The 26,187-nt window shown below is 51.0% G+C and overlaps 8 protein-coding genes across 8 annotated transcripts; 4 read left to right on the plus strand and 4 right to left on the minus strand.

Moving 5' to 3' along the window:
- Nucleotides 1-696: 696 nt before the first annotated feature.
- On the plus strand, nucleotides 697-2,415 carry N7468_003881 (uncharacterized protein; the record flags this gene model as incomplete). Its single annotated transcript, XM_058473178.1, has 2 exons — nucleotides 697-939; nucleotides 1,015-2,415. 2 exons carry the CDS (start codon nucleotides 697-699, stop codon nucleotides 2,413-2,415), a joined length of 1,644 nt encoding a protein of 547 aa, XP_058332181.1.
- Nucleotides 2,416-3,900: 1,485 nt separating this feature from the next.
- On the minus strand, nucleotides 3,901-4,379 carry N7468_003882 (DUF3433 domain-containing protein; the record flags this gene model as incomplete). Its single annotated transcript, XM_058473179.1, has 2 exons — nucleotides 3,901-4,200; nucleotides 4,242-4,379. 2 exons carry the CDS (start codon nucleotides 4,377-4,379, stop codon nucleotides 3,901-3,903), a joined length of 438 nt encoding a protein of 145 aa, XP_058332182.1.
- Nucleotides 4,380-5,056: 677 nt separating this feature from the next.
- N7468_003883 (ubiquitin-conjugating enzyme E2) lies at nucleotides 5,057-6,048 on the plus strand (the record flags this gene model as incomplete). The annotated part of the gene is made up of 2 exons (XM_058473180.1): nucleotides 5,057-5,602; nucleotides 5,638-6,048. 2 exons carry the CDS (start codon nucleotides 5,057-5,059, stop codon nucleotides 6,046-6,048), a joined length of 957 nt encoding a protein of 318 aa, XP_058332183.1.
- A 296-nt stretch (nucleotides 6,049-6,344) lies between these two features.
- On the minus strand, nucleotides 6,345-11,995 carry N7468_003884 (uncharacterized protein; the record flags this gene model as incomplete). Its single annotated transcript, XM_058473181.1, has 8 exons — nucleotides 6,345-7,038; nucleotides 7,136-7,862; nucleotides 7,931-9,693; nucleotides 9,761-10,130; nucleotides 10,208-10,649; nucleotides 10,704-10,751; nucleotides 10,796-11,835; nucleotides 11,929-11,995. 8 exons carry the CDS (start codon nucleotides 11,993-11,995, stop codon nucleotides 6,345-6,347), a joined length of 5,151 nt encoding a protein of 1,716 aa, XP_058332184.1.
- Nucleotides 11,996-13,687: 1,692 nt separating this feature from the next.
- Nucleotides 13,688-15,111, plus strand: N7468_003885 (uncharacterized protein; the record flags this gene model as incomplete). The annotated part of the gene is made up of 6 exons (XM_058473182.1): nucleotides 13,688-13,862; nucleotides 13,928-14,046; nucleotides 14,097-14,158; nucleotides 14,223-14,248; nucleotides 14,305-14,654; nucleotides 14,710-15,111. 6 exons carry the CDS (start codon nucleotides 13,688-13,690, stop codon nucleotides 15,109-15,111), a joined length of 1,134 nt encoding a protein of 377 aa, XP_058332185.1.
- A 1,349-nt stretch (nucleotides 15,112-16,460) lies between these two features.
- Nucleotides 16,461-17,844, minus strand: N7468_003886 (putative oxalate/formate antiporter; the record flags this gene model as incomplete). The annotated part of the gene is made up of 3 exons (XM_058473183.1): nucleotides 16,461-17,368; nucleotides 17,421-17,513; nucleotides 17,565-17,844. 3 exons carry the CDS (start codon nucleotides 17,842-17,844, stop codon nucleotides 16,461-16,463), a joined length of 1,281 nt encoding a protein of 426 aa, XP_058332186.1.
- Nucleotides 17,845-19,087: 1,243 nt separating this feature from the next.
- N7468_003887 (uncharacterized protein) lies at nucleotides 19,088-19,852 on the plus strand (the record flags this gene model as incomplete). The annotated part of the gene is made up of 1 exon (XM_058473184.1): nucleotides 19,088-19,852. One exon carries the CDS (start codon nucleotides 19,088-19,090, stop codon nucleotides 19,850-19,852), a length of 765 nt encoding a protein of 254 aa, XP_058332187.1.
- A 307-nt stretch (nucleotides 19,853-20,159) lies between these two features.
- On the minus strand, nucleotides 20,160-26,158 carry N7468_003888 (uncharacterized protein; the record flags this gene model as incomplete). Its single annotated transcript, XM_058473185.1, has 5 exons — nucleotides 20,160-20,211; nucleotides 20,263-20,357; nucleotides 20,419-21,450; nucleotides 21,501-25,582; nucleotides 25,636-26,158. The coding sequence occupies 5 exons, from the start codon at nucleotides 26,156-26,158 to the stop codon at nucleotides 20,160-20,162; spliced, it is 5,784 nt and encodes a 1,927-aa protein (XP_058332188.1).
- Nucleotides 26,159-26,187: the final 29 nt, after the last annotated feature.

Genomic DNA, 26,187 nt, shown 5'->3' on the forward strand with positions numbered 1-26,187 from the left:
GAACTCGGCTCCAACGCGTCTCCACCAATGCACGACTTCCGGCCAACGACATGGGGATGAGCAACGGTTTTTGTCTCCCTTTCGAGGCCGATCGGCAGAGCACCACGCAACCCCTGTGAATCCTTCAGCTGCAACACCAATCTCCTACGAGCAGGGTTCTCCCAAGATTGCCTACGCTCCTCTACGGTCTTCGCTGCAGGAGTGGGACTCGCGAGTCATGGGTTCGTGTGTAACAATAGACTTTGTGAGAGGGGGATGCTTCCATGGTTGTGCCTTGTGGCCACACAAAGAAAACAAAGGTCACCTCTCGTATCCCTTTGTTCAGAGTACAGAATGAAAATAAGAAGCAAGGCCGCCACAGTGGGGCAAGGAGTCTATCGGTCATCTTGCAGGATGATTGTGCCACAAGTTGTTCTGTAAGGCTCCCTTGGCGTGGATCTTCCCCCAGTAAGCGCCGCTGGGGCCAGAGGGGAACCAGAAAGGGCCAGGAGTTAGCGGGCGGCCATTGGCCCTACCATCGCGGAATATGGAGACGATAGAGCAGTCAAAAATGGGGCCGAGACGAGGTAATCTTGCCTTGGCTACTAACACCCTTGAGTCCATTTGACTTTAAAACTCGGGCCATGCCAATCCTCCAGCTCTAGCAATCGCTGCTCTGCTTTTTTTTTTTTATTCACTCCGTCGCGTTCGCCCAAGATGACTTTGACGGACAGCTCATCGCAGAACTCGATTGAGAAGGGCGTGGCCGGCGCACCTACTATTGAGGCTGCTGGCGAGCTCTATAGACCCGACTTGGACGACCCTCTGCGTCACACCATCTTCGATGATGCCGAGCAGGACCCGACATTCTCGAAGCCTTCCGACACGTATGAAGGTCTGCACCGATGGGATCCATATTTCAAGTGGACCTTGGAGGAGGAGAAGAAGATCATCCGTACGGTATGTATATCGAAATCCTGAAACCCCCTCTCATTGGTTGAAGATGAGCGGCCCCCCGCTTACGGTTTTCTGCAGCTTGATTGGAAGCTCTGCACCATGATTTGTGTTTCGTTCTTCTGCTTGCAGCTTGATAAGGCCAATTTCGCCTTGGCGCTGGCCAATGGGGTCCTTCAGGACATGGGCCTCACTACCGACGACTATGATACCGGCTCAACTATCTACAACGTTATGTACCTCGTGGCGGAGCTGCCCTCTCAGATGATCGGCAAGAAGCTGGGTCCCAACATCTGGATCCCCTTCATGATGGTCAGCTGGAGTATCGTGGTCGCTTGCCAGGCGTTCATCTCCCACAACAAATCGGCCTACTTGGGTGTCCGCGCCTTGCTTGGGTTGCTCGAGGGAGGCTTTATTCCCGCCTGTGTTTCCTACTTGGCCTCGTTCTACAAGTCAACTGAGTTGCCCGGCCGGATGAATGCCTTCTGGATTTCCTTCGTCCTAGCCGGTCTTATCGGCTCGTTCCTGAGTTACGGATTCCTTCACATTGACCTCCACAACGGAAAGCACTCTTGGATTTACATCTTTGCTTTCGAGGGTCTCATTACTGGTGTGGCTGGCATCTTTGCTTTCTTCTGGATCCCCCCTTCTCCGGTGGAGACCAAGGGAATGCTCCGAGGAAAGAAAGGCTGGTTCAACGAGCACGAGGAGATGATCGTTGTCAACCGTATCCTGCGTGACGATCCCAGTAAGGGAGATATGGGTGCCCGGGATGGCCTTCACCTGAAGGCCCTCTGGGAATCGCTGAAAGATTACCACATGTGGCCGCTGTTCATTGTTGGTTTGATCTGGTGGCTTCCTTTGACCCCTGCCAGTTCTTACCTCGCTCTCGAGATTGAGGCAGCTGGCTTCAAGAAGATCGATGTCACACTCATGGTGATTCCGTCCGCCGTAATCTCCGTGATCCTGATGAGTTCCGTTACATTCCTCGCAGAGCGCACCAACCAGCGATTCCTATGGGGCGCCGCTGCCAATGTCTGGGTCTTGGGCATGCTTCTTGGTCTCTACTTGATTCCTCCGGCGCCCATGAAGTGGGTCCGCTGGACTCTAGTGACTCTCCTCGTCGGATGCCCCAACGTGCAGCCCGTCATGACCGCCCTGACCTCCCGAAATGCCGGCTCAGGACGCACCCGTACTGTCGCCCCTGCCTTGTACACTATGGCCAACCAAATCTCCAACATCGCCGCTGCCAACGTGTACCGCTCCAACGACGCCCCTTACTACTACAAGGGCAACAAGGTCCTCATCGGCTGTGTCTGCGCCACTATCGTTCTCTTCATCTTCAACAAGTTCTGGTATGACTACTGGAACCGCACCTACCGTGCCAAGTGGAATGCTATGTCCCACGAGGAGAAGGAGATCTACCTGCGTGAGAACCCCGAGCTCACCAACAAGCGACTGGACTTCCGGTTCGCTCCCTAGGCGGATCCAACCCACGCTCTTTTTCCTATACTCTCTACCGCATGAAGCGCACTTCGATTGTGGCGCACTCGCTATAGGCAAATACTCACCAAAACACCCAAAGAAAAAGAAGTCAAAAAAAAAAAACAAGCAAGCAAGCAACCCTATGATACCACGATCTACGAGCCCCGGCGGTCGTAATCTTAGCATTATCTTTGCATTATCTTTGCATTATCTTTGATATAGATCGTTTTCTATTTAATCTTATTTACGATGCTTATCACGTTCCAAACGTCTCATTTCACTCCGTTCCAATCTGATCGCCTACCAAATAAGAGGTCCACGCCCAAAACGCATAGAAGGCTCATAAACCTGCCCAAATAAGAAAAAGAGGTAGACCCCGCCCCCACGCGTGCCGCGCCAGCACCCGCAAACCCCCCAGGATCCACCGAAAACACAGCACGCCCCTCCATCAGACATCGACCGCGAATCCTTCAGTCCGGAGCCTACTGAATCAAGCAAATCCCTCCGTCTGCATGTCCCAGCGCAGGGATCCTCACAGAAGGATGTACACGTGCAAGCGGAGAGGCAAACGAATAAATCCAAGCTGCCCGGTGTCCGCCGACACACTACCTCAACTGGACGATACTCGTCTCACCCGCCAATAAAACAAGCCTTCTGACCAGATCGCCCGGTCCACCCGTGGCTTTTGTGGCTTTGTGGCTTCTTCATAACAAGCACTAACATACGAGAGTGGGGCACAGGATGGCCTAACGTTATTTCGGCCGCTCGTAAAGTGCAAACAGTGAGGGGTCCCCTCGATGCCTTTTTTTTTTTTTTTTTTCAGGCCCGCTTGTGCAGCAGCTTCCACTTGGGGCGGAAGCTGGAAGAGATTGCACATCCGGGCGCCGATGCAAGTCAGGTTTGGAGAATCCCGATCGTTTCATGCTTTTTGAGCTAATGGACTCAAAGTAGTCTGTTTGACGAGCTATGATAGGTGATCCGTGTTTGGCGGGTGATCCTTCTGGAGGTTACACGGAAGCTTCAAGGTGTTCTCTCGGGCTGGTTCTGGTGGAGATTGGATTAGGGGGAATGAGAGCTCGATGTTCGTTTCCATGGTTCGTGTGAGATATGATTTGATTTCTTGCTGAAGAGTTGTTTTGTGTTACGGTTGAGGTAGTGGCGAATGAATGCCGACAGCTTAGGGGATTTTTGGCCCACGGGCGATGAAGAAATGCGATCTCTCCGACGCGGTCGAAATGGTATCCCGGTCACGGGGATGTTGGATTTCTGACTGCACTACGAAGGTACAGCGAGGCGAGCCAGAGCCTGTTCTTCAAGACTATCTCATTTAAGTTTCTTGCAGGGATCAGGGCACTGTCGCTGCATTTTGGGCTTATCTTGCTCCCTGGCGTTGATGCCATGGCATCTCACGATATCGTGCAGTTCAAGTTGTACAATCTAATGTGGTTGACTAGGACAGCCATAGCTCGGAGAATTCATCGCTCATGATTGGACTAACGGGTTCCATCTCATCTCGATTTTGTCGCCGTCAACAGCACATATGGTGAAGATCTCTTTACTACCGGCCCTCATATCCTCGACAGACTGCGATACAAAAGTGCCATCTAACCATCTGAGATGAAAATGGGTACTATTTCCACCAGCATAGCTAATGTTTTGAGTCACCACGGCGTTCAAAATATTAAACGGTTCCTGGGCGGCTAGAACGAAGTTCATCTTCTGGCTTCCAATGAAAGTGTTTAGAAGGTGTACAGGTACTCTGGGCTTGAGGACTTCAGTGCCCTGTAAGGAGATGAGGCCTGTAGAACAAAACAATCAGCAACCGCAAGATCAATGTGGCCCACGCTTGCTGCAACGACAAAATGCCGGTCCTTCAGACAGGACCACAGGGCCACCGGTTGCATCTTCGAAACATAATTCATCAGAACACTCCGCTCAGCTTTTTCGGGCTTCCGGAGCATCGCTGGCCATGGCACCCTCCACCCTTGACTAAAATGCGACGGCAATGGCGAAAATAGCAGTTGATCCATACGTCCAACCATAGTACACGCTTTCGTATAAAGTAGCAACACTACCACGCCTGCATGACTCGAAGCTGAGAACCTCCAAAGCGATCACAGGAAAGCCCCAAGAACGTGCTGAAAACCCATAGCCGCAGATATGTGAGCTTCAGGCGTGGTCGTCTTGTGGAGGCGACTTCATATTAAGGGTATGGTCTCCTTTGCTTTGGGATCTCATGATCCAGGGATCTTGTAACATATATCAGACATAAGAAGGACTGAAAAGGAAACTTGAAAAGGAAACTAGAATTCTTGAGGAAGGGGGAAAAGGGACAATGCTTTTTTCAGCCTCAATGGGTAACAAAACGCCTCGTTGCTTTGACCTTCCGGCCATTTGGACATGCAGTACATCCGCAGGGACACAATGCCCTTCACAAAAATCACAAAAATCACAAAGCCACACCAACCACTCGACTCTGATTTACCCCTTTGCGAGATCAGACCAACAAGAACGTGGCTCTACTAGGAGTTTATCGTGAGCGCCCACGGCTCCAGCGGTTAGAGTGGACCCGGCCCACTTAATATCAGACCAACTCACGCTCGTTCCCTCTCCCCACTCTTTTTCTCCAACAACCAAGATGACCAGCCCATCAACGAAGCGTCTCCTCAAAGAGTCAACAGACCTCCACAAGAACCCAAGCCCTTACTTCACCGCATCGCCCACCAGCGACTCCAACCTCCACGACTGGCACTTCACCCTCGCCGGGCCCCCGTCTCCCAGCCCCTACGCCCACGGCCTCTATCATGGCCGGATCACCTTCCCGCCCGCGTATCCCATGCGCCCGCCCTCCTTTCGCTTCCTCACCCCCTCCGGCCGCTTCGAAGTAAACCGCGAGATCTGCCTGAGTATCTCCGGCCACCACGAGGAAACATGGCAGCCGGCCTGGGGCGTGCGCACGGCGCTGCTGGCCATCCGCTCGGAGATTATGAGCGGCGAGGCGAAGGGCCAGGTGGGCGGGATGGAGAGCAGCGGTGAGATCCGCCGCGAGTTCGCCCGGGAGTCGACCGAGTGGACGTGCCGCGAGTGCGGCAAGTCGAACGCTGCGATCATGCGCGAGCTGTGGGATGCGTGCCGGGAGCGCGGGGTGGAGGTCGACGTCGAGGGCCACGGGTCTTCCCAACAAGTCGCTTCTGCTACGGAGACTCCGTCAGCACAGAGGACAGAGCAGGACAAGGCTGGAGGGAATGGGGGGAAGCTCCGCCGCCTGAGGACGAGGCGGCCACGGCTGCGGCTACGGCTGCGGCTAGGGCTACGGCTACGAGCCCTGAATTAGGACATGGAGGTTCGCCTCAAGCTGAACCTTTACAAGGTGGCAAAACACAGGGTCCGACCGAGGAAGTCGATAATTTACCTTCCGTGGTCGCTGCGCCTGCTTCTGGGCTTGCGCTTTCACCTGGCGAGGGCTCGGAAACGGCCACGCGGCCTCAACCACGGCCGGCGGCGGCGGCGGCGGCGACTGCTGTTTCTGCGCCAGCGAGTAACCCTTGGCTTGATCGGGCTATCATGGCGATCGCCTTTGCGCTCATTGTGATGGTTTTGCGCAGAGTTTCTGACGTTAACGATTTATAAGCGCGGTTTTGGATGGTATCCAATGGTTTGTTATTTTTCTGTCAGCCTCATACTGCTCGGTGTTATTCTTTATAAGGCGTTGGGACTTTGGGGGAGATTAGCGTGAACTTCAACAATACATTGCTCATTATCAGGCGTCTACATAGTGCAGTACAGAGGATCTTGAGGATTCGAAATCGCACTGCGTCCATGGAAGATAAAGGGTGTACTCAATGCGATGACTGATTAGTAGATCGAAACTCCGAACACTTGAACTAATGTACATGGGCCATTCGACCGAGAAATGTCTTCCCTCATTACCCCCCGGCAAGCACATACCACCAAGACTCCGTGGTAGTCCAGCGAGCCTCGTCCCCCTCTCCACAACGACGCACAGCCCCAACCTTCACCATCCACTCCTCCAGCAGCAATGAGATCTCCCACGCGGAAAGTGTAGGCTTAATCATAGCAGCGATGTTTTGAGCATCAACGCCCGGCCGAAGGAGCACAGCACCGATGACGAGGGCCACGCATTTCTCCCACATTTCCCGCAGCAAACAGCCATGGATGTCAAACCAGAGCGGTATCTTGCGATCCGCCTGAGGCACAGGCGGCGGAGTATTTGAAACCGCCTCTTGAATGGGATTTCCCCAATAGTATGTCGGAAGCGGATGAACCTCAAGGTCGAAACGGAGCCTATTCTTATCCATCTGCCGAGTCAAGTACCCGCCATCTGTGAGGCCGAATTTCAACCGGGGAGGATCAACAGGGACGACTTCCACACGGTTGTGGGCGATAAGTTCCTCGACCGCCAGCGAATCCCCGTCGCTGGCATGGTAGCTAATTTTGATTGTCTCGCCTTTCTGGAACGCGGGGTCGAGGACATTTGCCTTGAAGGCCGCTGCTTGGCGCAGCTGTTCGCTGTCAATAGCACCGCGGCGCTCCAATGCGCGCGTGAAAGCGTCATGGGTGGTGTAGTTGCGGCCGGGAATGGGGCGGCCCTTGTTTGTACTCAGAAATGATACGGTCATTCAGCAGGGACTGGGTTGCTGGCTGGAGGTATGGTTGGAAGTTTTCGAGGGCATGGGCGGCTCTGGCTGGGTCGTACCGATCGTCTGGCGTCAGGACGTTGGCGCGGACCCAAGTCTTAGCGACCTCGAGATTAGCCACATTTTGTTTCTGTTGAGGTACGGGTTTACGGGGCTGTTCCACAACGAACGGGATGCGGGTCATTAGATGGCGTTTGTTCAGAATGGTGGTGCCGGTTCCGGTGAAGAACAGTTCGTGACTGACATCTGTCACATCTTCCCGTAGTTGGAACACACTGTCGAATTGTTTGCGGGTTGCGGGGAGAGTGGGTGCTTTCTCTGATGTGGAAAACTCCAATTCGATGGTCGCCCACTCGACCACGGTTGACCAGTCGTATCCCGGGAGATCATCGTAGTCGATAGGGGGTACGGCATCCTTTTCGTAGGCCTCGAGGAACAGCTCTTGGAAGTCACGCTGCATCTTCAGAATCTCCATCCGGTTCCGGGCAATGATGGATTTTCCATGCACCTGGACAAATTCCAAGTCAGCTTTGGGGAAAGCCTTCTGCACTAGCTCCCACTCGACTGTTTTCCCTTCGTTTCCACCAGCGAGCGTTCGGACAACAACGATAGCCACCATGAACTTCCGGATTGTACTATCGGGGAGCGTGGCAAGGACCCGAGGGCGACGGGGGGCCGGCCAGCTTTCTTGAATCTGATAACCATCGCTGGTTTGGATGTTGGCCGAGAATTCGAATTGCCCACCATATGTTGCATTGGCGGGAAGAATAGTCCGGTACTTCCCACCTGGAGGGTGTCTTGGAGTTGTTTTCGAGTACTTCTCCGCATTTTAGGTGTAGCAATAGCAGGCTCACTAGCGTAGAAGCGAGAGCGCGGTTCAATCGGAGCTGCCTGGAAGCACCTTGGATCAACTGTGAGGTCAATAAAAGGCATACCATTCAGATCCGCATTAAAGACGTCTTCATAGAAGACTTCCCATTTGGAAACCTTATCAACGGTCTGGAAAAAGGTGTAATTTCGCTCCGCGGCTGCGTCTTCTGGGTTGGAGCTATTCGGCTGTGCCTTGCCATGAATTGTCTCGATAAGACCCAGCAAGTCATCCATGGCAGCTTCTGGATCAGACGAGGTAAAGAATTTGGCCTTTTTGCCTTTCCGTTTTTCGCTCATGACAGCCCTCGTGCCGAATGTTCCGTTGGTCGGGTCGAAGACCTGATCGGGATTCATCATCATGGCCATAGGCCCAATGGTCGTCATTGTCTTGTTCAGACGCCTGGAAATGGCAGGGTTGTCTTGGTATCTCCACGTATTAAGGCCCATTCCAATCGGACGGTTCAGGCTCATGAGACGCCGGACGCCGGACCCTTGCGCTTCAAAAATGGCATAACCTTCCATTTCCATGGCCAACCGCTTTTGAAGCTCCCGCTCCAGTCTCTGTGCTTTGCGCTTCTCTTCAATGAGAACAAATGCAGGCTTCCTTTGTATTTGGACAGTGGCGTGGGAGATCACAGGTAACACTTTCTTAATTTGGCCTCCCTTCAGCGGGCTGTCGGCATGTCGTGTGTTCTTCCGCATGGGCGCGCTTGTGGGAACCTGTGGAGAGAAAATATGGCTTGCATCTACGCGGTCATATGACAGGAGCTTCTCCTGCATCTCCTTGACAATCGGATCGTCGGTAGACATGTCGGGCTTCAGTAAAAGGTCCTTTGTGACCATGACGCCTTTCGGATCCTTGCCGCTAAATGTCATTCTTCGGAGTTTCCCAGAATCAACAAGCTGCTTGACTGCCACCCTTATGGTTCTTGTATCTGGTCTCTCCTTGTAATTCAACTCGGACCATTTTGATGTGAACGGATACCAAATTTCATTACCTGCAGGGTATGCACCACCTGCCGCTTCGACAATTTCCATGACTATATTTCGTCGCAGGATATTGACTGTTCCACTCCTCTCGGTCAATCCATGTGGCCGTGTAGAAGCAGATGATGCTCGCTTTGCGGGTTTACGCCCGATAGATGGTATACCTCGCACTGACGGAGATTTTTGTTTCGGAGTGTCCGCCTTTGGAGGTGGAGGGGGCATGAGCTGGCTTGCATCACCTTTCCCTGCTAAACTTGCGGCTGGATTCATCGATGGCTTCACGCGGCGACGCTTATTACTTCCCTCATCAGGCTCATCAAGTGAATGCGTCCGTGCGCTCTTTCCGTTGGCTGGGCTGCTCGGTTGAGGGGAGGTTGCAAGACGCAACGAGACCGAAGCCTGGGAATCTGTTGCAGCGGCATTTGCGGCAGCTTTGGCGGTACGAGCACCTCCCCTACGCTTTGAAGTAGTTGGTGCGTCTGTGGAATCTGGGGTCTCAGTCATCTCTGGTACAGACTTCCTTCTTTGGTTCTGCACCAGGCGGCCCTCAGCTTCAGCTCCAGTCCCGGACGACCCAGGTGACACGGGGCGCTTCGAGACAGATCGTCTGCGAGGAGCAGCAGTCGATTCGATTCGAGGGGCATCAGACATAACGTCTCTGTCTGGCATTTGCGCCTCTCTCTCATCACCACTCGGGTTGTCCTCATCGCTGGTGAACCACGGGAGCTCAGCCAGCTTGGGAGATTTGAAGATAGCAATCCTACTAGCACGCGGGCGACCTCGTGCTTTTCCCAACGGGTCGTCTGCGGCCAGTGGGTGTAACATACACGCCAGGCGTCGGTTTGTCCATGACCAAAGCGCTGTACTCCGTCCAACTTTCATCCATCCCCATGGCCTCGAAACGCTCTTTTTGAGGCAAGTGTGCGATATGTGCCCATTTACCTTTTTTCCGAGCAGGAATGGTGGCTTCCGAGTCGCGGACGCGAGTACACTCTCCACCTTCTTCCACTTCCGGGGTCGCCACAGCTACATCACCTGCTTCAGGTGATGTAGCTGTGGGCTCAATGGAATACATCCGTTTTCTCTTCGGCGCCCTCGGTTGTTTGTTTAATGAGCCCTTCGGGCGACCAACCCCATGAGGTTTGATGGAGAGATATTGTGTGCAGCCAGGCGGGGGTTTGCTTCCAGATGCAATACCTATTTCCGAGTTAGGGAAAATTTTCTCGCAGGGGCTTAACCTGCATATCCGATCGAGAGATTCTCGAAGAACTTACAGTAAGAGCCATCTGGCTTGAGGAACGGCATAGGGTCTTTCCTAGTCAGGCTGTAGTCCGTTGGCTTACAAACTGCGAGACCTTCAAATAGGCTCACGTTGCCATTCTTCTGCAGGCCAAATGGAAGAGTCCGAGGAAGCCCATGCTCGTCCAGATCGACGGGGGCATCGATTGCTGGGATAGGAGGGCCGGAGGGCTTGACCTTGTCGGATGAGCAGACGACTGCTTCCCAGAACGCGGTGCCATTTTCGACACGCTTCTCGAAGTGGCGGAAAGAGTAATGTACATAATACAGAATGGTCTTTTGGACGTCCGTATCGCGCACGATGGAAAAGTGACGAAGTTGAGGGGGTTGGGAAATCTGCCAGCAGTTGACGAGTCGGGACACCAAAGCTTCCGCTGGTCTCTTATAGAAGTGGCCATACAAAGCGCGATTGAGTTGCTTCGTCGACATATGTTAGTTGGCTCTTTGATACTTAGTGGCTAGTTTTCTTACCAGGTTGGTGATTCCCGCGGTCCCCGCTTTGTCGACGATCTCGAAGATCTGGTTGCACATATTGCGGTCTGGCGTCCATGATGGAATAATACGCCCCCGCCAACGACATGCCCTTTCTCTTGAATGACAGTCTGATTTTCAGATTGGTCGCCTTGATTGGCAGAACCTCCAGGCCCCAAATCCTCATCGTCTTCCATATCAGCTTCGCCTGCCATGCTTCGGCTTAGGGCGTCTCGGGAGTACTCGTGAAACATCTCGAGGTCGAGCGGAGTAGGATCACGGAGAAGCCTCACGCAGGGGTGGTATCTTGAGTATTGGGATTTCGCCCTCACCCGCTGGAGAACCCCAATTCGCTCGAACTTGCGGAGTGCACGGGACAGGATTCTCCAGTGCCAGAGATCTTCAAACCCTAAAGCTTCCTTGAGGTCATTGCGACTGATTAGGCGAAACTCCTTCAGCGTTTTGAATAAATTGTCGGTGAATGAATCAAAGTCCATCATCACACGTTTCTCGCCCGTTGAGTCGTCTTGTTCTTCCGTTGCGGCGTTCGCGAACCTGCGGGCGATGCAAAGGCTGGTTCGTGAACCTCGGACTTGAATGTTGCGTTTCTCAATGTAGCCTTTTCGCTGCAAAGCGTCGGTTCGCTTAGGAACAGACCGCTTGTCTTGACCACTACGCCGGATCAGCTCCGTCTGTGGAATTCCATCGGCTTTCGCGGAGGCAATGATCGATAGCAAGCCATATTCGGAGCTCGGAACCCTGGTCTCGTCGGGTTCATGCCCGGTAACTGCAAGCCATGTCCGTTTCTCAGAAACAAACATTCGAACTTCTGGAGCAGATGGAATAGGTACGGGAGGAAGTTGGTCAGATATGCCCGGATCTTGGCCGTTCTCTTCAGGCTCATCAGTTGCTGCAGACTCGGGCACCTCCGCTTGCAGCTTCTCCAGGTCTTGCAGGGTCAGATGGTTAAACTCTTTATTTTTGCCCACTGAAACCTCTGGATTGCGCGTAAGCCATGACCAGACCTTGCCTTGAAAGCGGCGGTCGACATTTTGATGCGAGTGCTGATCCTGATCATGTGCAGGACGGTAATAATCATCTATCGCTTGTAGAAAATCGGATAGGGTCGCGCCTGTTTACTCGTTAATTGTCGATGATGAATTGCAATCCCGAGCTTCAGGTGAAGCTATACATCCGGAATAAGTGGGTCCTGAGCCACGCGTACCTTGACTGCCACAGAGAGCGACCTCGTTCAAAACAAAGTTAACTAACCCTTGTAAGCTGCGTACCATGATTAGGTCATCGCAGTATCAGGTTAGCGGTAATAAAATAAATTGCGCATAGGGAGGGTGCTCCGAGAAGGGTTTAAGCGAGGGATGAAAATTTGAGGGGAAAAAGCGGCGGGTGTGGTTCGAACAGGCGTCACTTCAGATTTTGCGCTTATCGGAGGTGGATGATGCTATCATCACGTGATCGTTTTTCTTCATCGTACACAGCGGACGCAGTAGTTGATCCAGAGAAGTGCTATCTGCGTGTATGTCACGGAAGCACCGGCCTTTGAAGTTCTATGCACTCAATAGACTCTTCTGACTCGAAAAAAAATACGTTTTGCTGTATTATATGTACATTCCCGTGACTCTTTTGGCAATGCTTCTGCAGCTTCAGCATCGAGCACTTGACTTTGACAGCTACATATTGGTAGCCTGGTATCGGTTCCTTGTGAACATGATGGACGCCTACTCGCATCAGATTTCAAGATTCAGATGGTACTGGTCAAACCCGCCAATTGCCGATCGAGTCATACCATTCGGTGTTTATCTACCCTAGGATCTCCGACTTAACGCATCCCAACTGGATGAACGGGTCTCTCCAATAGAAGCAGCTACCACTAGTAGTAGTAGTAGGTATAGCATACAAGATCTACAATGGACAGCTTGAAAGACTATCTACCGGGTTGATCTCTATACCAATTATCTTTAAAGGGGTATCCAAGCAGACCTCGGGTCAACATGGCTAAAACGAGAAACATAGTTAACTAAACCGAATGCCGAGCCGCTGAGTCAGCAGGCCCCGTGGGCCCAGATATGATTACTGGTTGGTCACCTCTTCCATTAGACAAGGAGAACCTGTATGGTCTATGTTAATATTAAAATCTGCTAGCCTTGTATCTAAGCTACTGAGTCTCTAGGAACTCTAGAAACGTGCTAACTCATCCATCCGGGCATATATTCCCTCGACATCTGCACTTCTACTGCACGGCGGGGTCAACTTGGGCTCGGCAGATCGGCGGGAACTGTTTGGTCGGGATTCGCGTCCGAGTGGGATTGGAGTTCGGGTTTTCGCTTTTCTTGGTCCTAGCCCTTTATATCCTGTTTCCCCGTCCAGTAGTGCAAGGGACACTAACAACAAGACAGCCCTCACTAGACGCAGGGATGTGGGGGGATACGAATTGATTTTCTGGTTCCAACCAGTATTAGCTTCCAAACTTTCAGAGTCAGGATAGGACCGAGGAACAAATAAAACAAAATCCAAAGATAATCTCGGATGGCTTCGCAGGAGTGGGTATCTCATAATGCTCAGCATCAATTCTAGTCTAACCAGAAATTTACATGTTGATGCATAACCGCATCATAACCTGGCTATGCAGATGACATCACGGGCGACTGTCGATCGGGTACTTGCTCCCACGCCTGCTTAACTATGGGAAGCGGAAGTACCCGAGTACTCCGTCGTTTCCGGTGCAGCCAAGGTCTCGTTTTGGGTTTAGTCTGCGATTGTCACTCGCGGCCTTCTTTTCCTCTCGCCCCTAAGTCGATTCTTCGATTCTGTTGATAGAATCTTGTGCTGGTGAAGCCATGTCTGGCTCTTCTGCTGTTCCTAGCCGCCGATAAGGAAAAATTTGCCATTTGCCATTTGCCATTCGCCATTCCTACTCTCAGCCCCGAACCCCTGTACCCAGAGCCCACGGGCTCGCCACCGCGCTGATGGAGGAAGGAACCGGTCCGCTACAATCAGAGCCTCCTCCACTTCCCTATACTCTTCGCACTCGCAAGAAGTCCATCGCCCTCTTCTGGACCATCTTCGTCATCGACACACTAGGCCAGCCAGTCGCTCTTTACTGGGGGTTATGGTACGGCACGAACCTTTCTCATAACTTGGGTATGTTTGGCTATCTCGGGCCGCGAAATCATGTCTATACGCGACGGTCGCTAATAACCAAAAAGTCTTCTCTATCGTGACGGCATGTCTTGGAGGTGTCTCAGTCTTTGAATACTTCTTCCGTCTGTATAACCTGTTACGCAAAGGATCGCGCGCGCGACCTTTGAACGCGCGGGAGGGATGGGTATGTTCCAATGGCGATGGACAAGTTCGACAGGCGCTAATTCTGCTCAGCTGGACTTTTTTCACATCAACTTCACCATAGTATGGCTGATTCTAGCCGTTGAGCTGATCGTGTAAGTCATTATTCCTTCATTTGACAATCCAAGTAAGATCATGCCATGCTAACAACACTTGCAGAGGAACAGTTCCTGAAGAGCCTTACGGTAGGATCTCCGAGCAACCAACCCTTCCAAGCAAAGCCCTTCTAACATATCACAAGTGCGTCTGGTCGCAATGGTTCTCCCAACCGTCATGTTTTACTTCGGCTTCGTCCACCTTTCCCTCGATATCCTCCGCATGTGTCGGAAAAAGGCGCCTTTCCGTATTTCCTCTACACCCAAGGGATCCGTAATGCCGACCGCATTATACGCATTGATCGAAGATGTGGTTGCTGTGGATGGCGGAGGTGGACAGATATACCGCTATGCGCTGCGGACCCGATACCTCTCGAGCCCATACTTCCGCCGAATGCTCTTCGAAATGAACTGTTTCTGGAGTGGAGGATCGATTATCTGTGCCGGAGCCATTACCGCCATTGTCTTCACTGTTGAAGAATCGGTCGCATTCACTGTATGTTTGACATAAACATAAACCCCTGTTGAATCATGCTGACGTCACATGGCAGCTGGGCTGGGCCCTTCCATTCGCCTGGGCGGCTGTGTGGACATTAATCACTATCCCGTGGGTTCAGAGCGACCTGCGCCGCGAGAAGGAGAACTGGAGTCAGAACCGCGATCAAGGCGGCATTCCATGGGTGGATGACATTGACGCTCCTACCACTCGAACTCGGCTTGAATCAGTGCATGATCGTATTCCCAGCCTTTTCCCGTGGAACCGTGAGAAGAAGAGCGCTCCTTCGACACCCTCTGCGGATGGTGCGGATGGTGTTCAAAAGTCAGAAATTCAGCCCGATGTCGGAGCTACAGCAGCTGCGCGCGACCAGGCTCCAGAGGGTATTTCCGGCAATCCAGCACCCGCCGCAGCCGAGGAGCCAACGACTGAAAAAGCAGCTGAGGCGGCTCATTGAACCCATCTTGTAAGATTAATGAATTCATGATTTGTTTTTGGCCTACCCAGATTGGTGAACAGATGGTCCTTTGGATATGCTAAGGTCCATAGGACTGGACGCGAAGTGTTTACCCGACCGTCATCTGTTAATGCAATTAATATTGGCATAGATGACTTTACATTCCCTGTTTCCTGTCTTGCATATACCCGAGCAGTATGGAGTGGTATAATGTACACTTCAAGTTTGTTAGAAAACCTTGTGTATTCAATGTGTCCTCAGTTGATTACAATTCAATCATACGCTGATAGCTTCTTACAGTAACGTAAATTATATACTCTTTGGAGTAAGTAGGACAGGAAACCCTGGTGGACACATCCAAGATCTGATACATTCCATTTGTCAGACTAAAGAAGGATGCCAATCAATGAGATTTGGAGTTTCATCTGAATATAACCTTTGTATAGTGACTGGAAACAAATCGGGTCAAAGTCAAACTGCCTAATTAAGTGCAGCTGTAGTAGCCGCTCAAAGACAAGTGTTGCCGCCTAAATTGCCGCCTACGATCTGGTGGCTATAGGCAAACTTTTCGACAGGCGTTCTGTAAGCAGGTGTAGCTGCTTGTGTGAGACGACGAATATGGACTTTGAATAAGCTCCTACCGGGGTACGGGTAAGGGCCAGTTTCTTGCGGTCATTTCCTTGATTTATTCCTGTTCATGTCAGACTCTGAGAAGGCTGAGAACTCTACTACAAGCAACTTACACAAGCGTTCTTACGGAAGCGTTGTCAGAACCCTCAAATTCAATTCGGGGCCTTGGGGCCTCGCTCGTGTCAACTGCTTAACCTGATCATCATTAGTTGTAGAGCACGGTCATCGACTTGTGTTGGATAATGATATCTAGTCCAACCAATGCCGGCTTGTCAACCACTTTGAAGCTGTGAACTAGTTAACTTACGCCACACTAGGTATGACTAAAACACTCATCTCAATGTTGCCCAGGATCTTATTATTTAGTTACTAGAAATAAATGACCAGGCATTCCTTTTGGCAATATTTGAAGAAGAAATAGCTCCCAATATCAAACAGATGGCTTATCCCAGGATCTCGAATGGCAGATGATAGTCGAATTATTCTTGGACACTTTTATACAGCCCCGGGCCAGCCATGATCCACTGGCGTTCCTCTCTGCCTCTGGGTTCAGCGATAGTGAACATCTATTCTTGAGCCCCTAACGCATCGTAATAGCTTGAAGCTCTCCTTGGCGAACTCTCTTTTGAATTATTTCAAGATCAATAGCAACTGGCTGAACCAAGGCCTGCAACATTGGCCTGGCCACTTGGTACGGGCGAAGGCCCTTGTTTATTATCCTAAAAAACAGTTTTGAGAGACCACCCACCACATATCCCACGGGCCAACGCAAATGCAATAGCAGCTGCTAAGTAGAGAGTTCCACCAAACACAATTAGCCCATAGAAATCTCCGCCATCATGCTGCTGTATTGCGCCCGAAATTGGGATACCGGTCAGCACACCAATGCTGGCTATTGTGAAGGTCGTGCCATTTCTCTTGCCGTAATCCTCCGTAGAACACACTTGCGATATGCACACCGGTGTAAGGCTGATAGCTGCCCCGCTCCAAAAGCCATAGAAAACCGAATAGCAGATGATCGCAGCCAAATTGTCTCCGGACTTGAGCCATAGAGATAATGTCAGAATGGCGCAAATGAACGACGTTAAGACCATCACGTTGAATCGACCGACGCGGTCGGCTATGAGACCTGGGAGGAAACGACCTGGAATGGCCCCCAAATTCAAGAAGACGATGAGGAGGTAGCTCAACGTACTTTGCACTCCGACGTGTACGCCATACGACGCGATATACGTGTACGGAATGAAGACCGCAAATTCAACCAAAAATACAGCCGCTGTGGTTGATGCATATTTCATGTCTCTTAAAGCACTGAAATCGATGGAAGCGCCTTTCTTCAGGTTGCCCGGTAGTCTAGTCTTCAGGAGTAGACACGCTATGAAGCAAAGAACAGCACTTATGAGTGCGATGATGCGGATGGCCCAGCCAAAGCCAATCTTAGGGGCAGCAAAAAGGATGATCAGTGGAAAGACAGCACCCCCAAATCCACCTGCCGTGCAAGCGACGCCTGTAGCAAAGCCGCGACGAGCTTTGAACCAGTGGCCAACTGCTGCCACTGCGGGCGTGAATAAGGTACAGGCAGAAAGCCCGCCAAGCACGCTGAAGGAAAGAAAGATCTGGTAATACTCTGGACGAAAGCATCAGCATTAAAGCAAACACATCCCCAATGGTTGACCTACGTTCGCTGAAACTCAAGCAAATTATGGCAGCAACTATCCCGATCGACCCTGGAATGATGATATAGTTCGGGCCATAAGCGTCGAAAATTGGACCTGGTCGCAGCAGTCAGTGTATCCTTCGAATAACACAGCTTTGGTATTTACCTGCTTGAGCGCCTGCTGTGTAGAGAAAAAATGCGTAGCAGCCAAAGATCCACCCAATGCTAAATTGAGAGTAGTCTTTCAGCTGGTGCGTGCTTGTCCACGCGTGTAGCACTCCGATGGTGTTCACCAGCCCCATTGCAGGGACCATCGCACACCAGGCACCAAGAACGACGCTCCATGCTTCCCATCCACCCTCGGGGTAGCTTTCCGGATCCAGAGAAAGATCTGATGTAGTGCTGTCTTCGATGACACTCGGATCAGTCTGTGCCTCCTTCGACATTGCCCAAAAAACGAATCGCCCAAAATGTCGGGGATGGGAATTACCTGTGGGATATGAGATGATCTTCGAGTTTAAATATGAATGAGATTCTTCAGCTCCCCACCCTCGAATTCGGTGGATCTACTCATTATCTGCTAATCAGTTCTACCCCGATACCCCAAGAGCTAAGAGGTAATGGGTAAGTGCCGGAGAAATCACGTTCTGATTGGTGGAATCAAGCGAGCCGACGTCGCTCGTCACTCGATTTCTAAGGACGTCGGCCAGCATTCTCCCTTATTCGTTCATTTTGTCAGTGGGGAAATATATTCACCAATTGTAGAACTGGACGTGACGGGTCCTTATCAAGTGTCGGCCGTTCTCGCGCGATCGAATCACTTTTGCACTTTCGCCGGCCATAACCGGCGAATGGACCAACATCTATACGCATTTCGTTCGCCGATCTGTACATCTCGCAATTTGCATATGGAATCTATCAGCCGGATCACTCGAGGTCGCCCAACTGGTAGTATCTCCATACGCCTCATCTAGCGACTCTTCAAGCGGGTCTACTCTATTTGCATAAGTCAGACGAGACACCCCAAAGCTTTCTTGCAGATATGCGTGTGGAGACAAATACTCCGAATTCAAAGCCACGGCTGCGGCCTCATAGATCTAACATTGATACATCTCGATGGGCTTCATTGGCGCGGTCTATCGCGGAATTTTTTCCTCTCGCAACACGTCAAGGAAGCTCTTGGAGGTCCTATCGAGCCTTACGATCGGATATGAGTCCTCTGATCCCATGTCGCATTTTTCAATCACACTCACGCTCTACAAGATGCCCTACCAAGATCCTAAGTTATAGAACCTTGTGGACACTCTTTCCGGCTTCCGGGAAATAAATATAACATTAGTCGCCCTCTCGCTCAGGTTGCGTTTCGGTGCATATAGATATCCCGTACAACCTTGCAAGCTCCAGAGGCTCATCTCAACCGTCTCGGCAAACAGCATCACCAATCGCCTTCAATCTTTCCAGTAGTATTGCGTTACAAGACCTGATACAATGACAAATGTACAACATGAATTGAGTGGAAAGGTATCCTCAGCAGGGCTTTGTGTAGCAACAGTTCCGCCCAAAGGCATCCAGCTAGCCCTATATAAAAGTCTCGATAAAGGACCTCGATACCCGTTCCGACTATACGAACCAAAAAGCCCGTACCCCAATATTCAATCATTGCCACCAAATCAGCCCGGGAAAAAAAAAATGCTCTTTCTGCTCCTCTCCCTCCCAATCCTCACAACAGCAGTCACAATCCGCAACTACAACCACCCAAACTGCCAAGGCCGCTACGAACAGTGCAGCGACATCAACGAGAATGTCTGCTGTGACCGCGCTGCCGGACGACCCGGCCAAACTGATACGAGCTTTGGGTCCAGCGCATACAATAGTCTCCCCGCCGCCGGGCTCGGCCTCTCGTGCCAGACACTCGGCCGGAGCCAGCACTGCGGGCAGGTTGTCGATGCATCCTGGGGCGACAGTGCGTGTGCCGGCCGGGGAGGGGAATTGACGGGGTCGTTTTGGTTTACCTGTCAGGGGTGTCCGTTTCAACCAGCTGGGGGAAGTCAGAATGGGACTAGGGGGCCTGTCGAGGGAGACTCAGAGGCTGTCTATGTGTCCATGGTGGAAGAGGGAGTGAGACGTGCTTGGGAACACGAGATTGGTGCGGTGAAGCCTGATGTGGTTGGTATTGATGGCCGTGCGTTCCGGGTAAATTATGGTGTGCCTGAGCATGTTACGAATGAGATTTATGCTGTTTTTGAAGATATGAGCCTGGGATATAAGAACTTCCCAGCCGATGTGATGGAATTTGAGATTTTGCCTATGAGCGATTATGAAGTCGGTGTTCAAAGCACGGGGGGTTACTGCCACCGTCGCTGCGGTAAGTTAACGATGGATCGGAATAACGTAGTTTGTTGTGAGAAACGCAAAGCCTTCACTCCCTCTATGAATGTAAACCAGTATAAATGAAACGAGATACAACAAATATCACAAGAAAAGGAATGAAACTCGCCTCATACTTCTAATATGGAGGCCAAAGCAGGACAAATCAACGCCTATATACGGTCCCGTTGCACATAGAGGGTATATCGGAGAAAGGAGTTAGCTGTTTAAAAAAAAGAAGGAACAATGTGCTTTACATGAGCTGCGGTAAGAGGGAGACAGCCACAAGGAGATAGCAGGAGGGGGGGGGGTTCCGGGTAAGAGTAAGTGAAGAGTGGGTTATTAGGATCAACAGCAGGGTCGGTTTGAGAGGAGAAGCAAAGGAGGTCGGTGATTATTTGCGGAAAGTAAGCTTTCGCCCAATATTTCGGATTGTCCGTTTATGGCTGTCATATATGTTAGCGCTGGGTGAGACTAGCCCTTGCAGTCGAACTCACGAATCATCGCGTTCTGTCCCATTAGACTCCACGGTGGTCATTGTATGGCCGGCAGCAGTCATGGGTCTCCCAGAATTGACATGGCGACGAGACTCCTGAGAAGAACGTAAAAGTTAGCATGCAAGCCCGGGTGAGCTTATTCGGCATGACACGAACCTCCCAACGAGAATCCACATCCACTTCATTAGCGGATCGGGAGTCCGAGATCGGCGGGTCATCCTCTTCGGTATCATTGTTGCCCCGTTCCTCCGAGTTGAAGGAAACAGATCGTGCCAGTGGCGAGGCATTTGATTGCATTGATTTGCGCGAAGGATCAGACACTTCGCTATTGGAGTCCGGGGTGGCCAAACTGCTAGAGTAAGAAGGGTTCGAGGTCGGTGGGTTTTGTGAGCTGGGAAGAAGCTGAGAAGAGGAAGCAAGTTCACGCAGCCGCTTCTGCTGTTGTTTTGAAGGACGATGATGAGAAAATTTGTTTCCGAGAATGGCAGGGGCATGTGAAATGAGCGCCTTGATAACGTCCTTCTTCAGGCGTAAGGCGAGATCCAAGTTAGACCATGTCTTGTTACTGTACTCCAGAACTGGCAGGCGGAAGACAAAATTGTGCAAATCTTCGATGTTGTGTTCGCCCTTTCCTTTGTAGCTCATGCAGATGACAACATCATGGACTTTAACACGCGCCAGAGTCATGTAGTTCGATGCTCGCGACATCATTTGGGACAGATCGTCAGTAGGCTCTTTTGATTTGCCGCTCTTGGATCCCTTGACGCCGAATCTCTTCTTCTCCTCGTTCATGCTTACACTAGAGAGCGATCGCTCCGTGGGTTGTTTCGTCAGAGTCATACGAAGACTGTCTCCCGATTTCTTCTTAGACAATCCACCAGTAGTCGCAGGACGTGGCAGCTGCCTAGAAGAATCGTTTACCCCCAGTCGGCTATTTGGCCTATGAAGAGGGGTCATAGCAAGGCCTCGTGCATGACTGGAACGCCGGGTCTTTGATGACGATCGACCTTGTTCTGAGAGCGACAAGGTGGGCTGCAGTCTCAACTCAATGGAGCCAGGGCCTTGCGATCCTTGCAAATCATCCATTGACACATTATCGCCGTCAGTGCTGATAGAATATGACATCGAGTTATCATTTGAATCCTCATCATCGGCTTCGTCGTCGGACCTGTCAATAGTCTTCACATTCTTGATCATCAAGGGGAGAAGCCGCCGCTCTCAAATGCTCCCGCACCGACGTTTGGGAAGATGTATTCAAAGAGTTTCTGACCGAGTTCACGCTCCAATTGAATCTTGAGCGGGAAAAGCGAAACTTCAAAGTCATCAACAACTGGGATCCCAGCCACAGCTTCCAGCTTGTGCCACTTGACTCGAAGCATGGGCTCATCCAGAGGTCGCGGTTGATCGAAGTATGGGGCGATGATCTGAGGATAAATAGCATCAGGAAGCAGATTCAAACCACTCAGTCGCTCGACGGAAACTAAATTATAATTTGACCCGTCGGCGTTATCTGTCCGCTCATATTGGGCATTCTTAAGCTGGAACTCCACCAGGGGTGCAGACATCTCCTTCATCAAGTGCCACACGACTTCGCTCGCGGAGATGCTCCAACGTAGCACACCATTTGTTGACGCACTCGGCTCCACCCGTCGCTGCTGGGAGGTAGTGATGGCCTTCATCATGAAGAAAAGCTCATCTTCGCACTGCGCAATGTCGCGCTCCAGAGCCAACCGGTCTTCCCAGCCTTGCTTGTCCAGGTACTTGGCATTGATCTGGAAGTACTCTTTGATGTCTTCCAGTTGGCGGATACGGGCTTGCAGCCTAAAGACTGCTTCAGGGGCGCCGCGAAGATCGCTGAAGTCAGATGTGAGCATGATCTTCTCCAGACGCTCGTTCCGAACCTTCTCGAGTGGTTCACTGTAAAGCATAAGATCCAAAGCAATGATGTACATAGAATAGTACTCCGCAGAATCACAAATAGCACGGAAATGGGGGAAATCGACGCTGATTTGGTCCATTCGAGGCTCTTCTTGTGTACTGTGATCGCCCTTGCCGACCTCCTCGTTGTACTTCAGACGGAGATTGTTGTATTTGTCGTAGCGAAGGCTAGCCGATGTTTTCTGGATGATCCTTGAGAAACCAAAGGGATTGAGTTCAAAATCAAACATCGCTTCCAAAGTCAACCAAGGAGGCCATGCGGACCCTGGCACATTGCCGTACTTGTTACCCGCGTAGAATTGCAGATTTGCCATGAGATTCTTCTGCGTTGCAACAAAGAACTGAGCGCCGTCCATGTCTAAAGTAAAACGACGTTGAACAAGGCCGCTGACATCATCTGTGACACGTTCCTTGTCCATGATAGACACAACCTTAAGCTCCATTGATCTGGCGGCGACAAGAACCACTGCTTTCTTGTTCTTTTCGCTAAGGAGCTGGATTTGAGGAGCAATGAGACGCAGATGATAGCTGTTTTGGGGCGTGAACTCAGGCGCAATATTCTCGCTGGAATCGTCCGAATGCTCCGGCGTTTGATTGCTAGACTCCGCCGCCTGATCGCTCTCTTCCGCATTCACATATCGCTTAGCATCGTTTAATAGCTGCTCGATACGGTCCTCCACGTTTTCATCGTCATTATCGCTGCGAGTTTGTGACTTGGACACCTTCGGGTTCTTCCGCTTGTTCTTGTTTTGCTCTTCCACGATATCAAGGATGAACTTGACAGCTCGTCTTGACATGTAGTAGACAAAGCCTCGTCGTTGACTCACTTGATGACTGTACCGCAGGATGATGTTTCGCAGAGAGTTGTTCCACTTCAATTGCACGTTATGAATCATGAATCGATTGTTGAACCCGCTGTTGAACTCGTCATTGGCAGCGGATGAGTAGATGCCATCGGCACCTGCAGTTGTCGAGTCCGTATCGAGACCTAGTTTGGAGGATGTGACACTCGGTGCAGAGTTGGTACCCATTCTGCTACGATGAGGTGAACGCTCGTCGCGGGCTAGAAGTTTCTCCAGCCGGGTAAGGGTAGATTTCAGGAAGTTTCGCCTCCTGATGAGCTGATCAAACTGAGAAACATAGACTCCGTGATCCTCCTTCAAGCTTGGATCTTGATCAGCTTCGTTCGTCAACTTAGTTTTCTGCTCTCCAATGATTCGCTCGTAGTTACGAATCAGAGCATCCACTGTGGCAAGGCGGTCCTGGACTAATTCGATTTGCACACGACGAGGATCATTGGTCTCAGACATGACACATTCATGAGTGGGCTCGTAGCCAAATGTGCTGTATCCGGTCTCATCTGGGCCGATATCTCCATGGTCTGTTTGGCGGAAATAGGTGAAACGTGGCGTAAAGGCAAGAGGTAAGATCTGCGTGCGCGGGTTTGATTCTTGTGGAAGGATCCAGTCGGGCTCGACGAAATCATCCATATCAATCCAATCGAGATTTTGATCAGGAATGTTGAATCGCGAAAGGTCAACAGAGGCCACGGGCTGTTGGAAGGTTGAAATAACGTCATCCTTGTTCTTTTCGACATCTTCCGCTGACGTGCCTTCGATCTCAGCGGAAACAGCTCTAAAATCAGCAGATTGAAGATCGATCAATGCTTGATTTATGCGCATGGCACTCGTTTTGGTTTGCCGAGAGCGTCCTCGAGCCTGGGTTCTAATTTGCTCACGTCGCTGATGAATGTCCAGCTTCAGGCAATCAAGGCGAACCTTCAAACCAGTAGCTGTCACGGCATCCTCCGCATAATCTTCGCGGTCCTTGTGCTTGTAGATATGGGCGAGGAATAGAGGGGCGAGAAGGATCTTGTATTTGACCGTTGCCAAATGTCGACTAAACTTCTTACTCGTTTTGGTGACGCCCGGCCAGAGCGGCCCCTGACGGACAGGAAGAGACATGACTCCCGAGAAAAGAGACCACCAGTTGAAGAAGTGTGTGAAGAATCGAGGGCTTAAATGGGTTGTGTTATAGCTCGCTGATGGTTGAATACCATCAATAGACCAATCCCTGGTATGAGGAGCGATGACAGAGATAGAGAGATGAATGTGATTACTTCGGAAGCCGCGGTATGCATCATAGCTCTCCTTTTCCTCTGGGGTGACGAATTTAGGGTTTTTGAGAATGACATCGTAATGTGGCTTGAACGCGAAGGACTTTGAGTCTGCATCAACATCACGTTCAAACACGAGCCCAGCGACCCATTTGACATCGCCAGATAGCTTCATGACAACCTTCTTGAAGTGGGCCGCATTCTTCTGTTCACTTGAGGCTGAACCGGTGTCAATATCCTCTGTGGACATTTCATTCGCCCAGCGAGCTTCCGCGCTGTAGTCAGGAATTGCCAGCACGTATTCACCACTAGTAACACTCATGAATTCCATTGGGTTATCACTAGTGTGAATCTCCCACTTGACATCTCTGCGCCAACACATCACAAAGCCACTTCCGAATCCAGTTACCACGTATGGATCGCGAGATCCCTTGAGACGCAAGTGAACATCACCATCTTCCTTCCAAAGCACCTTGATGCGAGAATGGAAGCTCAAACGGATTTTATCCCAAAAGCCAACTCGGTCTGAAGGATCGATTTCGGTCTTAGTAAAACCTTCGATGATCTTCATCATATCCTGAATCACGGGCTGGTATGATACACCCCACGAGATACTTGTCGGCAGGCTTGTGTTGATCTCAATGACAGGCTCTGAGTACGTCTTGACAGGAGTCACAGACCGCCAAACATTCAGATTGAACGGATCTGTGCGAGTGCCATCGGCCGCGTCGGTTGGCGGAATGAGTTCGACAGATACCTGTCTCGCAGATTCATGGTTGCGGTATTCTTCAGCGATGACAAAGTTGGTTCGAAGTGACCAGCTTGGCAACCTCGGGGACTGGCCTGGCCTCAAACCCGGGATATGCACCATGTCCAACGGGTAATCTCGCAGTGTAACGCGCGCTTCGCCCATCTCTAGGTTAAAACTCATTGGAATGAGCAACCCAAATTGCATGGAGATTGGCATTCCTTTTCCAATCCGATTAAGGAATTTGGATGATTCTTCAATGGGGAATGAGGGTTTGTCGATTACGAGGTTAACATCACTGATGAGTGCACAAAGGAGACCCGGTCTGTTAGGAATGGCAAGGATAGTCTCCGTCTCTTTCATATCATCTGGAGGCTCGTCTGCGCCAGAAAAGAGATTGCGGGCCTCTTTGATAGACGTTCCTTGAAATTTAAGTGCCGAGTCTATTTTCTCTTTCCAAACACGAGCATTGTGTTGCTGGAGACGGTACCAAGCCACATCAGTGGCTATCTTTTGATCTGACGATAAACAAGTTGCACCTTCGGTGTCGTATCGAAATTTCCTTCCCTACCAGCAGAACTTGAAGGGGGTTCCTCCACCTTCGGCCGCGTATCAGCACTCCGACTTCTGCGGGTGTCTTGACTGGCCCGCTCGCTGCGCAGTGTGCGATGGCTTGATTTTGCCCTTAGTCTTGATGAAGCACGGCGACGTTGATCAGCATCCTTGACCTTCTGTTCTTTCAAGGAGAAGGCTTCTTCCCGAGCCAGACGCTGTGTCTGCTCAATGAGACCGACCCGATATATACACCCAAGCTTCCATTCGAAGGCATCGTCTTCAAGCTCGAAAAGAAGGGCTTTACTGCGGACTGAAATTCTTGGGACCTTTTTGGGTTCTTCAGGCTCTCGTACAGAGACGAATTCTGGGCACCGATTCTTAAAGCGATGATGCAATTGCTTGATTGCCTTGGTGGTATTGACCAGATTGTCAAAAATCCGATGCATTACCATATGATGAGGAACACCAATGCGGATAAAGTCGGCCCAGAGATCGATCGACTTCTCTTCAAGAAGAGTGGGCCCTTGCTTATACTTCATTTTGCGAAAAATCAAGCCTGACGTTGTTC

Source organism: Penicillium chermesinum (genome assembly GCF_028974085.1).
Source record: "Penicillium chermesinum strain IBT 19713 chromosome Unknown utg000003l:1.0-5111272.0:1.0-5115320.0, whole genome shotgun sequence".
NCBI lineage: Eukaryota > Fungi > Ascomycota > Eurotiomycetes > Eurotiales > Aspergillaceae > Penicillium > Penicillium chermesinum.